This window comes from Anas acuta, chromosome 8 (genome assembly GCF_963932015.1).
Source record: "Anas acuta chromosome 8, bAnaAcu1.1, whole genome shotgun sequence".
Classification (NCBI taxonomy): domain Eukaryota; kingdom Metazoa; phylum Chordata; class Aves; order Anseriformes; family Anatidae; genus Anas; species Anas acuta.
The window spans coordinates 12,550,446-12,568,160 of NC_088986.1; the positions used below are offsets into that span (position 1 = coordinate 12,550,446).

General features: G+C 37.4%; 1 protein-coding gene across 6 annotated transcripts in view; it reads left to right on the forward strand.

Annotated features, from left to right (window-relative positions):
* Positions 1–2,673: 2,673 nt before the first annotated feature.
* Positions 2,674–17,715, forward strand: part of PTGFR (prostaglandin F receptor) — a 100,541-nt gene continuing 85,499 nt past the window's right edge. For 2 of the 6 annotated variants that reach the window (XM_068690379.1, XM_068690391.1), the window contains exon 1: positions 2,709–2,843. Coding sequence is in view for 1 of the 6 variants with exons in the window: in XM_068690395.1 (XP_068546496.1) it covers positions 2,697–2,843 (147 nt within the window). In the remaining 5 variants the exon portion in view is untranslated. Of the gene's footprint in view, positions 2,844–11,818; positions 11,932–17,715 lie in introns of those variants that run through there. The other 4 variants (XM_068690377.1, XM_068690389.1, XM_068690395.1 and 1 more) reach the window with 3 other exon arrangements.

Consider the following 17,715-nt stretch of genomic DNA (forward strand, 5'->3'; position numbering starts at 1 on the left):
TTTCAAAGTAAAGTAAGTAAATTAAGTTGAGAACTAGTAAATATTTTTTAAAAAGACAGACTGTGTGTACCACAGATACTTCAGTTTCCTTACAAATTCTTCCTTTTGCCCTCCCATGGAAATTTTCCCATATTTGCAGAAATGTTTTTTCAGTTGACTACAATTTTAAAGATTGTAATTTTGAAGACAACAGTTGATGAGCTCATGTTTTAGTTAATTATTTGTTTTGGCTTTATCTGTAGTAAATGCTTGCAGATGTTTCTAAATCATCTTGTATTGGTATAACATTGTCAGGACAATAACTTCTGCTTAGGAAGCATTGTGTAAGATACAAGGAAGTGCTTTTCTTGTTTCCAGTAATGAATTCTACTCATCTTACTTGTTATACTCATCAGAGAGATTTCCAAACCTCTGAACTTTCCCTTCTGCCAGGGGTTAAATGAAGGTGCTTGGGAAAGGACTAGGACAAGGGTGTTTTCCACAGCTGTGCGACTATTTTCCCTGCCCCCTGCCCTGCTCATCAGGAGCATCCCCTCTTCGCCTGCTGCTGATGCAGAGTTATGAAATTATATGTCTGATCTGGAGTGGGACTGGCAAATGGACAGAAGACATGCTTTTTGATTCATTTTTGGTGTTTTCCTTGCTTTCCTTGCTCCATAGATGTGCATCTCTAAATCTGATCAAGGGTAAACAAAGTGATATAATGCAGCCAGCCTTCTGCAGGAGCAAAACAGGAAATAGGCACAGCACAAATTAGGACATAAAAAGCTGGCTGGTTGCTCTCATTATATGCCTGTTTGTCACAGTATCCATGGGATTCCAAAGAAGTTGCTTCATAGTCCTCAGTTCTAATTCTTTCAGTAAAATTTAGGAAGAAATCATTACAAATAATGAATAGAAGTTACACAAAGACTGGAACTATAGTGAGGGCTGAAGAGGGAGATATTTGGGTGATGTGGGCTGTTTGGTGACAAAGCTCGTGTACTCTCTGCTGAGATACTTCCCCGTAGCATGATCTGCTGTGTGCTTGCAGATACGGGGAAATGTGTGCATGACTGACTAAACAGCCAGGACTATTTTTACCCACAGCCACATAATGATCGCATCTTGCTCTGTGTATAGCCAAACAGTATGCGTTTTAATATGGTTAAGCCTAAAATTTTGCTTCTGGAAACAAACCAGGGAAACGTTTCTTTATGAAGGAAGACTGTCTTGGGAATCAATGGCTCAGGAAAGGCCTTAGGGGAGAAGGGAGCTCCCAGTGCAACATTATAAAGGTGATTTTTTAATTTTAATTTTATTTTTTCTGTCCGAACAGAGGAATAGGAAATTGTTCAACCTATAGTTACCTGCAGTACAGCAGTTACTGGAATATCACATGCAGGTCTGGGAGTTTATTAATGAGGGAAGTCTAAGAGAGGAGCTCTGAGATTTGGAAACCTTGCTTTGTACTGGGATCCAAAAAAGTTTGTTAAGGAGAAGATAAAGGAGCAGCTTGACCATATGTGAAGCAGAGATTTGATAACAGCAGCTCCCCTGTCTGGCTGCCAGAGGTATAATGAGAACCATGCAGTGAAATTCAAGCTAGGCAATTTAGATTCCAAGCAGGCAGGTCTTAAACAGTGTAGGTGATTTTCTGGTGGAATGATTTATTAAAGATTGTAATAAATTTCCTCTTATTGGACATTTTAAAATCTGAATGGAATGCTTTTCTGAAGGAAATGCTTCAATTCAAACAAAATGAATACATAAAATCTTATGGCCTAATTTATTCAGGAGGTCAGACTGTAAGATTGTAACAATCCCTTCCGTCCCCCTGTGTGCAAAAACTGCTAGGTGGTTGGTCTGTGGACTTTTGCCATGTACAAGGATTATTTCTTTATCGAACCCCAGATATATCAATTTAATAGAGAGCTCTCAAGTCCTCTTTTGTGATTCTGGCTTTTGTACTAGAAAGGAATGGTGGCCCTAACTCTTTTGGTTTTATTTCATTGAATCAGTTAATACAACTAAGTGCTAGTAATGTATTTAATGTTGTTCATACATCTTAAGCCTATATGAGGCAATAATGAAAAGACAATTACTAGATTAATGTTGCAATTTTTAAAATCCACATCACTGCTATTATTGCGTTTTTGACTGGAGGCAGTATGAACATGGCTTCAGACAGTTGATCTGTGAGTAATAGTCACCACCGTTCTTCGTGCTCTTCTTGTGGCAAGTGACCTTCAGGCACTGCTAAGTAATAGGGAAAGCATGGGTTGCTGTGCTTGTTTATCTAGCAGAACACAAATAACAGGAGTTCACCCTTCATTAATGCATTGCTGCTTCTCTCCTATTAGTTTCTCTGCTCTATTGGAATATAAAACGAAGATCACTGTTCGAAAAAAAGCCATGCAATCAAAGAGTGCAAATGAAGATGATGACTGTATTTAGAGAAACTTGCTCAAAACTGAAAGCCATGGCAAATTTTGGAAGAGAGACAGCTATGCGAAACACATGTTGAAAGCAATTTAATTGAAGAAATGACATTTTGGACAGGTTAATTCATGGTTAAAAGTACACATAACATAGTTGCTTGAAATATCTTCCATTTGATATCCAAGCATTGCATAGTGTCTTAAGAACTGGTGTTTAATCTTAATGACTCATTCACTTGTATATTTCTAGGCTTTCTGAATTAGACATGTTTCAGCATGCAGAAGATGCTGTTCTCAGACATTTCACAACTAGAGGGAATTCTCCTCATTAGTCCCCCAAGAAACTGTTTCCTTCTTACCCACAGTTTTGCAGTTGTAGTAATAGAAGACCGTGGCCTGCCCTGCCTCCTTGAATTTCTTCAGGTAAAGGTTAATTATTTTTATTTATTTATATATATTTTTTCAGCTGCTGGAAGCATTGCTGCTTTTTGGTTTATCGCAACTAGATACTCAATTTTCTTTATTCCCAACTGCAATCTTTATCTTGGCTAGGTACATCCCTTACCTGCAACATTTCTTTTGTAACATTTATTTAGACCTAATATAAACATCTTGTAAAGACTATAAGAATAATCTCAGATGTGAATCGATAACAGTCCAGCTATTCTATGCCTGCTTCTTTACATATTTGATTTTGATATCAAAGCTCAGACCCTGTACTACTTCAATGAAAATGTAGGCTTCTAACCCTGGATGCTGACATACCTGGAATAAGACTTGGTCAATGTAGTGTTTCATTAAATTTTCATCCTATGTCTCTGTTTTATTTTCTTGAACTGCATTCAGTCCTGTAAGTCCTATGTTTGTTGAACTCAGGTCCAGTCTAATACTGAAATTTCCTAATTCCTCTGAATATCCTTTATTAAGGATGGAGTAGCCACCTGCCACTTTTTTTTTTTTTGTCTGTCCTGATTAAGCACCATAAGCAATTCCTGTATATACTGGAATTACACAAAATATGATATCAATCCAGTTTTCTCCATTTTATCTCATATGAAAAGTACAGATTTCTTAGATCACTGTTCTACTTGTTGCCTATAAACCTCTGACTAATGAAGTGCCTGAAGAGTTTTTTTTTTTTTTTCTTTCTTTTTTCGGGAATTTAATTTAGTATTTCCTATTTTGATCTAATGGTTCATGTTACCAGAAATTCACAGGCATGAGACCAAATGCATGCACATGCTGTAGGTTTGCAATATTTGCAAGTGCTGGCAAAGAAAAACTTAAAAGAAATATTAAATTACTCATGGACTACATGTTTACTTTTCTCAAGAAGTTAGACTGACAAATATCTGAGAAGAGTGTGTCTTTCGTTACACTGTATAAAAAGCTCAAGAGTTCCTTTTATGCTCCTATGGAGCATATCAAAGAGGAAGTGAAGACCTCTTAATTCAGTCACACAGAAATCAGAGATTTTATAAACTGTTTTTGATAAAACATAAAAAGAAGTTTTGATGATGGAAGGATGAAGTTTTTCCAGTAAATTCAGATCCAAAGAAAAATATATCTTGGCAATTTTGAGGTTAATTAGCTATTTATAACATTAAAACAACAACAACAAAAAGCCACCAAACATTTAGAAACATCTTTTCCCTTTATAATCCACAGTTACTTTGCAGCTGAGTTCTAGCAATTCTTACAACGTAGTTTACTTAGCAGGCACGTTAATTTTAATATATTGCTATCATAGAATCATTTAGGTTTTAAAAGTTCAACCATCCGCCTAACACTACAAGCCCACTGATAAATCATGTCCCTAAGTGCCACATCCACATGTCTCAAATACCTTCAGGGATAACAACTTCACCATCACCCTGGGCAGCATGTTCTAGTGCCTAACCAACCTTTCTGTGAAGAAATTCTTTCTGATATCCAATCTAAATTTCCCCTGGCACAAATATGGATCCTTTGAATCTTCTTCAACCTGTGACTCCAGTTTTCATACTAAAAAGCACCAGGAATCCTAACTTTAGATTTCTAGAAATATATCCAATTTATTTTTATTGTGGTTCATGTGAATTAGTTAATAAATCCAAAGGAAAATAATGCTTTTTAATGTTGCACATACATCTGAAGGCAGTTATGTGGCAATAAGAGCTTAAAAGTAATTCCTGACTTATTTTAGCAAGTTTTATACTCAATAAAATTGGTTGTATACCTACTGAGTGAGTTGAGGTAATGTGAAACATGGATTGAACATAATTAATTTTAGATGGCAAAATGTTCTGGAAATACACTGAGTCTGTACACTGAGTCATTCCTTAATTGCAACAATGTAGAATCTGCAATTTGGACCTTTGCTTAGCAAAAATTATTATCATATATATGGTTTGGTTAGAAAATACTTAATATTTGCTGATTTTATTTAAGCTAGCTTCAAATGAAAACAATTGCCATCATGAAAATCACAGCACTTAATGAGGTGAATTAAATAAAAGCTATTAGACTAGACATTAAAAACAAAAGAAAATATGGGAAGATAAAAGAGTTTAGTAAAATTGTTCGCAGTGATTTGCTCATACATTGTCAAGGAATGTTGGATTTCATTTGTTTATTACGGATTATAACATTTTCTTAATTGGAGTGGAGATTTAATTTGAGCAACTTGAGGCTTGCTTTTTTTCCTAGATGGAAGAGGCTAGAAAGTGGCAATATTTAAGTGTGCTGGCATACTGATCCTTTTTAGACTTTGTGTGACTTTTTTTTTTCTTTTGGGGTGGTGGTGGTGGTGCGGGGAGTGGAACAGCAGCCTACATATGCTTGAAATTCTTTAATGGTCTTCCCTTGAGTTTTTTTTTTCCTTTTTCCTTTCTTTCTCCTTTTTCCTTTTTCCTTTTTCTTTTCCCTCCCATCTCCATTTTTTTTTTCCCATCTCCATTACATTTTCTATCAGCTAGATATAAAGATAATCAATGGGTTTAATCAGTATTTCTGTAGATTGTTTCTGGGTATACCCAGCATGTAGAGACATACTGTGTTTCATTTGTCTTTGCGTTGCCCTGGTATTCAGCTGTGCTTAGATTTTAACATAAATAATTTTTGCCTAATGTTTTATTTTGGTGTGGTAACCATTTTGAGTAGATTTCCCCTCTGGCATCAGACACAGGTTTCTTACTGTTCTCATTTTTTTTTTTTTATTTTTTGTTTTTTTTAAAGGCTTTTTCAATCACATGAAAGCACTGAAAATGAATTTTCAAGTGGATGTAATAGGAACTTTTTTCATGCCTTTTTAAGTGGAATCATGAAAATGGAGTTGAGTCATGTTTATCCTGTGGCAAAAAAAAAAAAAAAAAAAAAAAAAAAAAGAGAGAAACACCTTGTCCTGCCTCAAGGAGATGCAGAAGTTAGTCTCCAAAAATGAAGTAGAGTCTTTCAAAGTTACTCTCAATGTATCTTTGACTGGATTCTTTTTCCTGAATATATATATTTTTTTCTCTTATAAGGTGAATTTGGTTTTATGAAGAACAAATTATTGAATTAATTATTGTCTCAACTTTTAAAGAAGCAAGTGGAGAGTCTAGCTTACTGACGACAGGGATGTTGACAAGAGAAAACTAAGAGTTAAATAAACTTATCTCCTAGGACTATTTATAAATTTAGAATTAGATATCCTGTAGATAAAATAATAATAATAAAATCACTCAGAGACAGAGGAAAGGTATGATGAACCAACTACTGCTGCTGTTTGACAACAGGCCAAGCAACATTTTATGCAAGGGCTCTGCTGAGCAAAAGCAGAAGAAAGTCTCAGGGTGAGTTCCACAATTCTTACAACATCTACAGCAGTCTTGTCTTAAAATAGTCCTCTACCAGCTGTTAGTTCATCTCTTCTAAGTACCACATAGAACAGCCTTCTCCCTGTCTCTGGAAAACGCTCCATGCCCTCGCAGAGCTAAACAATTTTCTTACAGTTTGTCATTGTCCCACTGTACTGGGGATGCTGAGGTCTTGTGTTAAGCCCATTTGAACTTTGGTTACCCTAGGTGGCATTGAGTTCTGTGCTTTATCATGTGTTTGGCAATGCATTGCATGTTAAGGAAAAATACTGTAAAACCACATTCCCTTATTTGTTTAGATTTTTTGGTATTTCCATTTCAAGGTAAGTAGGAGTTATTTTGAAATGGGTGATTCACACATCATTTCAATTTGGCAGTTATATTGAACCACAGTGTCATATACTTTAAGTACAGCACAAAATTTGCTACTATAAAGAAAATAGCCTTGCCTATATCTCTGAAACTTTGGTCTTACTACATCTCTTTTCTTTTCTTGTTCTTAACTTTCTTAGTTTCCTCTTCCAATGGTACTACATATTCACGTAACAACCAAGTAAATAAATCAGATCTTCCTTTGTAGTCAGGTGTACAAATATAATTTCACTGAGTAACATAAGAAAAGCAAATAAAATAATTATTTATAATATAGATAATTAATGTGACACAGAGATGTGGACGGGCTGACTCGCTACAGTTAGCAGGAAGAGCATTTACAAATGGAGTGGTATAAATGGAGGGATATAATATTTTATTTTATAGGTATATAAGGCCCTCTTCTCCTCTATTCAATGGAACTTTTGTCAGTGGGTTTCTTATTTTTCAGCTGAGGCTTGGAAATTTTTGTTCATTACTTACGTTTTAAATTATTTTTGTTGTTGTTTTTGTCGTGTCTCTCCCCCATCAGTACTGCAATGGTAGAACCACCTCTGATTTTATTCCTGCAAGAGCAGAGCATACTCACAAATTATTATTTGATATGCTTCTGAGTTATATATTTTTTTTCCCAATTATATTTTCTTTTCTTCTATTCCCTAGATTTATTGATATGATATAAAGTTTTTAGAACTGAAAGCAAAAATTCATATCTGGGTACCTGGGAGCCTTTACTGAGAAGAGCAAAGTAACCATTTACCTTCCCTAGAACACCAACTTCTTTCCTAGCTTCCCCTTGCATAATCAGTGAAAAAATAAAAACTTTGCAGGTGGCGGAACATTCTCAAGGTTTATTTTTTTCACTGTAAATAGTTAACATAATAGTATTTAATTGCTTCCGCTAAGCTTTTAAAAGTGAAAAGCAAAACGGATCTCAAAGTGATGGATGGAGACAGGGTCTAATGTGCTTTTTTTCAAGTGTTGCTGCTCCATCCTCACTCTGGCTCAGCTTTCTGCAGCTGTCTTTGGTCAGCTTAGCTGTTCTCAGCTAGAAGCACTAAGCCAACAAATGACTGATATTGACTCCCTTTTTGCTTCACCTGGCTTTGACTTTAAAAGCTACACAGGTTGAAATGTTGGAGGCACAAAGCATTGTTCAAGGCACAACTACACTTGACCACTTGAAAAAGAAGGGAAGGAAATTCAAAACCTTAACAAAGGAGAGTGGCTTCTGTTTGAACACAGGGCCATTTAGTCTGCCAAAGAGTACTTAAACTTGCCTGGTACTCCAGACCTGTCATGCCTCTGACAAAAAAGAAGGGAAGTAGTCCTCAGAAAGGATGCCAAAGATGAAACTAATGATAATGTTTCTGTGCACTGAATCCTGTTGGGAACACAGCACTTAAACATTTTATGCTATCTCTTCGAGACACCCGCATGGTATCTCTTCCAGAAACATGCTGGAATTAAGTCATCGTAAATAAGAGTATAGTCCAGCAGATTTCAGCTTTCATGTTTCAAGTATGCAGATTTTGATTCATTAATGAATGCAGCAAACACATCCATTTTTGTTTGTAATTTAAAATTTAATTTTGAGTTGCCTACTTTACTTGTCTAAATTCCTTCTTATTTAAATGAGTGAAATTTGTAGGTCTATCGCTTGCTGTTTAATCTTTCTGCTTTCTTTTGCTAATGTTCCTGTTGTAAAATGACATATTTCTTCTTGAAGTACAATAAAGATTATTTCATGAAATGTTTGAAAGCCTTATATTAGAGTAAAGTCATGAGTTAATATTTTGGAAAAAACATGTATAATACACAATATTGAGGAACTTCTGACAGGAGAATTATCCATCCTGTACTGTGCTTGAGGTCTGAGAAAAAATGCTATTGCATGGTTAAAGCTTGTATCAAAAGCTATATTAGGCAATCCTAAATCTGGAATTTCTTAACTTTTGAGAGTTTGGTTTTGTAACCTCAGTAATGTTTTTTCTCCTTGTGTAACTCATCTACTGTTGTCACTGAACTTGGAAGACAATTGTGGTACCACAAACGCTTATCTTAAATGAAGCTTAGGGTAATTTTCAATAAACCTAAATGGATTAATGAAGAACTAAGTTACAAAAACATGTCATAGAGTGCTTGTGTCTATATTGTCCTCTTCCACATCTATACTTCCGTTGTGTTTGCTGTCTTCCTTCCGATGCTCTTTGCTAGTTTCTGTCTTGATGTTTCTCTTAACAAACTTGTTTTGAAGTTTAAATGCAAATTAAGTCTGAATTCTTAGTTGGATAAATTATAATGGGTCTGTTTTTAAGCTCAGGCCTGTATGAATATCCATAGACAACCTGCATGGTATCTTAAACTTCAGGCCCTATTGTGGCCTAGTTTTGAACAAAATGCTCAGCTTCTGCCTTGCCTGAATTGTTTGGTAGCTGAGTTAGTAATGTCATACTTGGAAATATGAGAAGGGGAAGTGGGTTAAGGCAAGGAATGGGTTTAATCTGTGTCATGCAGGATTGTTTCCAGAGGCAAAATATATTCAACACACCACTTTGAGTTGTTTCTGAAAGTGGCCTCATTAAGACTGTACCCCATAATTTCTTCACAGTTATGTTACTATACTCTTCTGTAACAAATGATGATTTCTTACTTTATGTACAAAATCATTCATATTTCATTACTCTTGTTTCTGAAATACCATAAGGTGGTGTGTTAGTAAGAATTGTTTGATTCTTCTTCATTAAAATACACCACGAGAAAGACTTTTTTTGAACTACCTACAGTTAAAAAAAAAACAAACAACCTGAACCAAAACTCCTAGTCTGCAATGGTAATCTTATGAGAAAATGACTTGGAAAGATTTATAAACCCTCTATAGCATTCTTGGTCCAGAAAAATCAGTTTCCCCATGTCTCTTTAGGCTGTTCTTTCTCTAATGCCCCAGACATACTTGTCCCACTATTTTGGAAACTTCCGATTCTGAAAAGTTCCATTTTATCTGTTGTTTTTCATTAATTACAGACAGCTTTTTTATTTTGACTTGAAAGTCAACTTAGTACCACAATGTGATTTTTATCTACCTCTTTTTCTTTTCCACTCCCTCACAAACCGTGGAAGGGAAGTCCAGGGACAAGTTAAATTGACTAAAATGAGTGGGAGTCTTTCCATTTGCTTTAAGGATTTGGACTGTATTACTGTAGTACAAACGATGAAGCTAATTTTGTGCATACGCACTGAAATTTGGCTACATCCTTTTGAGGAAGAACAATGACTCATTTTAGCTGTGTAACTAATTAGGTGTCTACCGCTGTAACTGAATACTTCTAGTAGTGTGCTAAATTAAATTGCTAAACTGTATAGCTTTATTTTTTTTTTTCTTTTTCTCCTGTCATCCTCTTGGGGATTTATATATATATATATATATATATATATATATATAAATGTAACATTTGCTGAGTATTTTTAGAGGATGTGGACTGGAGATGGGCACTTTGCAGAGATGGGCACTTTGCACTGGAGCAAGAAATGATTATATTTGTGACAACTTTCTGTTACAGTTATGGATTGGCCTTCAGAAAGGGCCATTTCTCTAAGGAATATCTTAAAATGGGGAGCTGGAGTAACTTTTTCAAACATCTTTCCAAAGATGTTCAGTAATCTCTTAGTTCCACTGTCTTAGGAAACTAAGTTCCTGGAGTACAAGAGCTGAGATCTAAAACTTTTCTCTGTTTCCTATGACAAATGAGTGTGGAATGTGAGGGCTAGGTTGCTATTGCTTGAGTTATTGAGGAGACCAGCTGCAGTGCCCTGTCCTAGCTAAGGTTTGCTAACAGTGATCACTTTATGCCTGAGTAAATTGCATTGTTTTAATCCACTTAGGTTATGACTAAGGGACTTAATACTTAGGCATGGTCATAATTCACAAAGATGGGATAGTTATGTTAGTCCTGCGAAAAGAGTGAATTCAGTTGAGAGAGGCAAAAATAAGAGTACAGATGCTACTGCAGCTGGAAGCAAGGTATAAATTTAATATACAGAGCTAATGCATTCAAAGGGAACAGGCAGTCTCTTTTCACAGAATTCCTTTTGTAGATCTCAGTTTCATTTTGCAGCCCATTTCCATCTCCAATTACAAATGTAGCTCTGGACTGTGATTTTATCTCAGCCTGAACTTAACTCCAGGCTGATCTCTAGGTCAGGGACCACACTGTGCTGAGAGACTACTCAGAGAGACTAGAGGAAATACTAGCATCATCCCTTAGTTTGCTTTAAGTGGTACTTTCTAACCCACATACTTTCTAACCCTTTTGCTGCTAACCCTGGCCTTGAGCTCATTCATAGGCAAGTCATAGTGACTTCAGCTCTTTCCCAGGTCTCTTCCTCAACACACACACACACACACACACACACAAAGAAACCTGAACATTTGCTGGTTCTCAAAGAAATTTCTAAAACTAGAGCTGAAATATAGCTAAGATATGACCTATTGTCTAGATGGATAGAAAGTACCTGTAATAACTACTGACACATTCCTGTTACTTTAATGCATATTTCAAAATTGTTTTTGAAAGCCAAGGTAAGTCATGGAGAGATGAGAAAAATGGGCTAAAATGTAACTTAGGAAAAGGTGGGCTAGACCACAGCAAGCTGCTTTATTTCTTTTATAAGATGTTCTTTCTTGGTATAAAAGAAAATGTGTTAGGTCTGACACATATTTCAGTAAATCATGATACCAAAATGATATGATTAGTTGAAGAAAGAGGATGTAGTGATTATTTACAAGAATCTGAAGCCAAATGAAGGGAGACTAGTCTTATCCAGTGTTTTTGTTAACAACCTTAAAAAGACGAAATAAGTAAGTGAAATTTATTGCTGATACAAAATCGTGAGGTCTTAGTAGTATCAGAGAGTATTAGAATATTATGAAAGAACTGGATGACCTTTAGCATAGGGTTAATAAAGACAAGAAGAAATCCAACAGAGTAAAGCAAAAGTTTGTATACTTTGTTGTTCTGTATAAAGTAGGAATAGCTAGATGTACTCACACCAGAGAAAAAGGAAAACTTTACTATTCCTCACTCACAAAATGACTCAACCGAGAATGTAGTACAGCCATGAAAAAGCAATAGTCTTTCTTGGAAATATTAAGGGTGATATTACTGTTGAAGGCAAGGAAATATGCAAGTTGCTGTACATGTCAGTTAAGACATCACCCATCATCATATCTGCAGCTTTTAGAATTATTGCTTAAGCAAGATTTATTCAAACCGGGACTGGATTACAGGAAAAGAGAATATTTGGTGAGTTATACTAAAAGACTTCAAGTTTTTTAAATAGCAAGTTTCAGAACAGTTTCTGCTCCAGGATGGGAGACCAGCTGAAACAAAATAAAAAGTTTGGGCAGGAACGGTTAGCTGAAACCTCCTGTGTGCAGGGATGGGGAAAAGCAAATAATCAACAACCAGACTTCAACTGAGGTGAAGACAGGGTTTAAACTTATGAATAGCATTATGCTGTGTTATAATTATGTGTAAATTTTACCTGTTTACATTAGGTGCTATAGAGTCTCTGTTGTCTGGGTTGAACAGAATGCAAAAAACAGTACAGACATAACTTCACTATGATGAATTAGAAGTAAAATGTGTTTTGGGTTATGGAAAGAGATTTTTACAAGAATGATTTCCAATGAGTTTGTGTTTGAGGAACAGGATGACATTTCTAGTTCTGCCAATTATATTCTGTTCGATAATCTATACCATGCTTATTTCTGTGACAATTAGGAATAACAACATAAAATGAGAGTAATTTAATTCTCATTTTAAAATGCTTTTATATCTCAAGCAAATTCCTATAAAAATAGGTATGGCAATTATTATTAATACCAATTTGGGAGAAAAGGGGGGATTTCTTCTGTCTGTCATATATTTGCAGTTTATTGACTAATCTGTGTTTTTAATCTCATTCTGAAATACACCCTGTGTTTTAACAGTTTATTGCAAACATGTTTATTGTATCTCATGGTCACAGTCTCTTGCTCTCTAAAAGCAATGGAAATTTTACTGACATTTTACTAAGGAACCTGATGTAGAGGGTGGCATCGCTGCCTATGGCAAGGGGGTTGGAACTAGATGATCTTTGAGGTCCCTTCCAACCCAGGCCATTCTATGATTCTATGATCATTAGGTTGTATTTCTGCTGTTCATATATATGGAAGTTTGATAGACAATATTGTCCAGGTCAAAAACTTTGGGGAGCTTAATGCAGTGAGTTTGAGAGGGTTGATGTGGCTATTGAAAGCCTAGAGATAAAGTTTTGCTTTGCAGAGCATGCCAGCTAACAGTTGCAACTCAGGTCAGACATCAGCTCTGTTATATGGAAATCACGTCTGCACGGTGAAGGAATCAGTTAGTTTGTACTCATAACTAAATGTGCTGTACTATATGTAATGGCAAATCTGCTACTAGAGAAGCTGTGGATGTATCATTATTAAGGCATTAAAACCATAGCAACGAAACACCACACTATTAGTAGTGATGGAGGTGAATTGTCTGTTCACGTAATTTGCTATGCTTTGCTGCTGGTAAAGGTGTTTGAGTACTGTATGCTTTATAGCTTAGTGACACCTGGAGAGACATGTTTTTTCACACAGCACCTCCAGTTTACTTCATAGGTAGCAGAAAGAAATGGCCTGAGGATTTTTCTAGCATCTGTCATTTAAGGAAAAAAAATCACTCCTCTGAGCTCTCTCCCTTCTTCACCTGCTCTCTTGACTCACAAAGTGCCATCTCCACCTTGTCAGAAGAAAACCCCTGTGAAAAACAAATACTAAAATGCAAATTCTTACATTCTGCCCTTGTGGAGTGTTTGCTGTTATGCTTCCTCCCAAGGTTTTAGGTTTTGTACCTTAGACTGGAGGAAAAAAGAACTGGTATAATGTTTTGTGAGCAAAGTGAGCTTTGGTGAGGTTTTTCAACAGACAGTTGGTAGGCTGTCCAGTGTATTTCTGGGACACAGTGAGAGCAAGGGATTGAGGCCAAATGGATTGTGGAAGATGACCACACTCATGATACTTAAGAGAGCCTGAGTTTTGCTATATAAGAGAAGTTGTTTTATTTATTTTATTTATTTATCTCCCCCCCCCCCCCCCCCCCCCCCCCCAGCTACATTTATAGAAATGTAGACTGGAATTTGAAAACTTTGTTTAAAAAAAAAAGAAAAAAAGACCTAATTCATGTTAATAAGACATTACCACAAATCTGCTGCAAAGTGGACATTTATCAACAATGTGAATGAAAAGTCCTATCAACTATATCTGAAGAGGTACAGATAATCCTAGTGGATACAGTGCAACGTTGCAAGGTTATAACATGCAGCCAAATAAATGATAGTAAAAATAGACTGAATTTGTTTAAAAGACTGTCTTGTTTTCCAAATATGATTTTAAAGGCCATTTTGTTTATCTTTCACAAAAACTTCTATTTGTCTTTGGAAGGCTCACTCTGGACACAATAAGCAGAGATTGTAAGCAGAGATTCTCATATAATTGGTGAAAAATCTTCCATTAACATGAAAGGTTCTAAGTTATTTCATGAGGTGTTTCTAATATTTTCAGAAGAAATATTTCTGCTCTAGATGAAGGCAAGAATGGCAACTGCACCTGTGGTAGATGACCTACTTTTCAGATAAAATCGTTTTCATATTAAAACTGAGGGCACAGCTACTATGCATGCAGATAAGGACTAGATTATTCCCAGAAGGCTCCTTCTTTTGCTCCTCATTTCAAGAGGAAAATGTCATCAACACTATTCACTACTACAGATATGAGAAAAACTGAGAAAGGACAAATCCTCCAGATGATGAAGAGGTGAAGGATTGAAGGAGAAAACTAGTGCAGAGCAGATCATAATTCTTTTGATAGGCAGGGGAAAATGGCTGTTTTGCTCAATGCTATCCTGTATTTGGGCTGATTTAAACATTTAATGACAACAATGCCTTGTACTCTGAGGCCTCAAAAAGATTTCTGTTTTCTTTCCTCAGTTCAAAGCTTGTGGTTTTCAAAGTATTATAAATATGCTACAAGATTCATCAGCCCATTTTCTACCTCTATAATGGCTTTGTCTATTTGTAATGAAGTGAAAAAAGTTATTTGTGGAATCAAGAAAAAGTGAAAAAAAGTTTGAGGATGATGATTTTTGCTAATTTAATTCTAACTTGCTCTTTGAATCTTTCCTCCTTTTGTTTTCATGTAATAGCAGTTTATTTACCATAACAGTATACTACTGCAATAGTAAATATCTATGTGTTTTCTTCTAACCTAAAAACAAACAAACAAACAACAACAACAAAACAAACACAAAACCACATTCAAATGAAGTAGAAAATTCAAGGTGCACTCCTGCTACTTTTTGGGCAAAACACTAGAGGTGTTTGCTTCGCTTGTGCTTGCTATTTGTGTTAGATGACAGAACTGTGTGATCTACATCTACCTAGAGGTGCCAGAGTGTTGCATTTCACTTCTGCTGAGAGAAAAACACATCCTGCACTATCTGAAGTATTTTCTCTTATGACTCCTTTAGTTGTGTTTTAGAGTGTTGCCATTGCATTTGGCAAAAACAGGCTCAAGGAGTTTATTTTGACACTGAATTTTCTGATGTTTTTGATTTCATATCCTCAGAAACTCCCAAGTTCCTTGTGGTTTTCTGAGTTGTTTACATTTATGACAATGCTGTTGTGCTCATCAGAGACAACTTTTCATTCTTCCTAGAGCTCCAAGCATTTCAATTTTTACCAGGACATGTTCTGCTGCACAAAGCTGATCAATAACTACCTTGTGAAAAAAATATAAGCCAACTTTGTGAACATTTCTCATCAAGTTCAACTTGGTTACAATTGTTGGGATGTTTTAAACTACTGTTTATATGCACTGCAATCAAATGCCTTTATAATTAGAAGCCAATTATGCAAATGGATACAGTAGTAATGGACATTCCACTTAAAAAATAAAAATAAAAAGACAAGAAAAGGAAAATAGTTTTTTCTTTCAGGCTGCATAAGTTTCAACTGGGAGTTTATCCAAAAGGAACCGTGAAACATCTGGCAAGTTGAATTGAGTACCCATGGTTCTGAAATCTGAAACATCCATCTGAACCTAGGATGTCAAAACAGCGGAGCAGTACTGGCATGATTTTGTGGCTGCCTTACCATGATCTCATGGTGCGATAATTCTCTCTTCTTGTACTGGAAAGGGCACTGTTGCAATGACTGAGAGCAGATTACTATGACTCTAAGTGTGGAAACAATCTGGGGAGATCCTTGTGTGGGGTTGATAGAGCTCTACCATGACGATAATGTCAGGATAACATGGGTCATATAATTAAACACTGATGGAACCAGTGAGGTAGGGAAGGCTAAATCTATCCAGTGCTAAGTACAACTTCCTCCCTGTGTTATATAGGAAAATAATGGTTTTGCAAGATGCAAATTAAACAGCACTTAATGATTTTCTCAGTAAATAGGCTGGAGGATCCTGGATGAGTCATGGTTGTCCAGCTTCATCGCTGAAATATGCAAAAATTATCTACTGTTCTCAGCTATTCCACTATCTACTTTTTTTTTTTTTTTTCCTTATTTCAAGAGTGAAGAATTCTTATGCCTTTTTTTTTGTTGTTTGTTTGTTTCCTACATACACTCCCTGTGGAAGAAATCATGTGGATATAGCATAGCATGTCCCTTCATCTATAGTAAGGTCACCTTTTAGTGAGCTTTTTTAGAAAGCTCACTTGCCAAGGTGATCGGCTCTGGGGCAGACGCGTTCTGCAGCGGAGAGCGGGATCGGACAGGCAGGGCTAATTTTTCCAGCACCGAGCCCACTCGAGGGAGCCTCCAGGACACAGTAGCCCTCTCGAGGGAGGTGAACGAGGCGAGAACGAGGCATAGGCGGAGCCAGCAGCGCCCCCACCCCAGACCGTTCATAAACTGCCCCTAGGGAGCGCGAGCGTGAGCGCCCTGCCTGTGTGAACAGGATGGGCAAACAGGGTGTGGTGCGTCAGAAGGGAGTGGCGCGATACTTCGTGCAGGCAGGGCGAGCAGGAAGGGCAGAGCGCTCCCCCCCCCGCCCATACCAACACCTCCTCTAATGGCTGTCTACCGCTAGCTCAGCTGCAATGGTGTACACCAGGCACAGTGTGCTCTCCATGAACACACCCAGACTGACTGCCCGCTCAAAACTGCGGCAGTTCAGGTCTCTGGGTGCAGGGAGTGCCTGAGCCGGTTGCTACCACCTGTGGGGGGCAAGAGAGACTGTGTGCATGAGGTGTGAGCAGGTAGGGCCCTATTTGTTGGCCTGACCCTACCCGTAGGGAAGTCTGCTGCCTCCCTGGGGCCAGGGTCAGGGACATTGCCAGAAGCTTCCCAACCTGGTTGGCCCCTCTGACTATTATCCTCTTTTAATAGTACAGGCTGGCAGTGATGACATTGAAGAGAGAAGCCTGAAGACCATCAAATGGGACTTTAGGGGACTGGGACGGTTAGTGGATGGAGTGGAGTACAGGTGGTGTTTTCGTTCATCCCTACGGTGGCAGGGAGGGGTACAGAGAGGACACGGAAAGCCCACCTGATAAACACGTGGCTGAGAGGCTGGTGCCAACACAGAAATTTTTTTTTTTTTTTTTTTTTGACCATGGGGCGCTTTACTTGGCACCTGGCCTGATGGCCACAGACAGGTCCCTGTGTCTAAGGGGAAAATGGATCCTGGGACAGGAGCTGGCAGGGCGTATTGAGAGGGCTTTAAACTAGGTGAGAAGGGGGACAGGGCTGAAACAAGGCTTGTTAGAGCTGTGCCAGGGGTAACAATGGCAAGGCTGGGAGAGAAGGCAATGGCCCAACTGAAGTGCATCTACACTAATGCACACAGCATGGGTAACAAACAGGAAGAGCTGGAAGCCATCGTGCAGCAGGCAGGCTATGACTTGGTTGCCATCACGGAAATGTGGTGGGACCACTCTCATGACTGGAGTGCTGCAATGTCTGGCTATAGGCTCTTCAGAAGGGACAGGCAGCATGGAAGGGGTGGTGGTGTGGCTCTC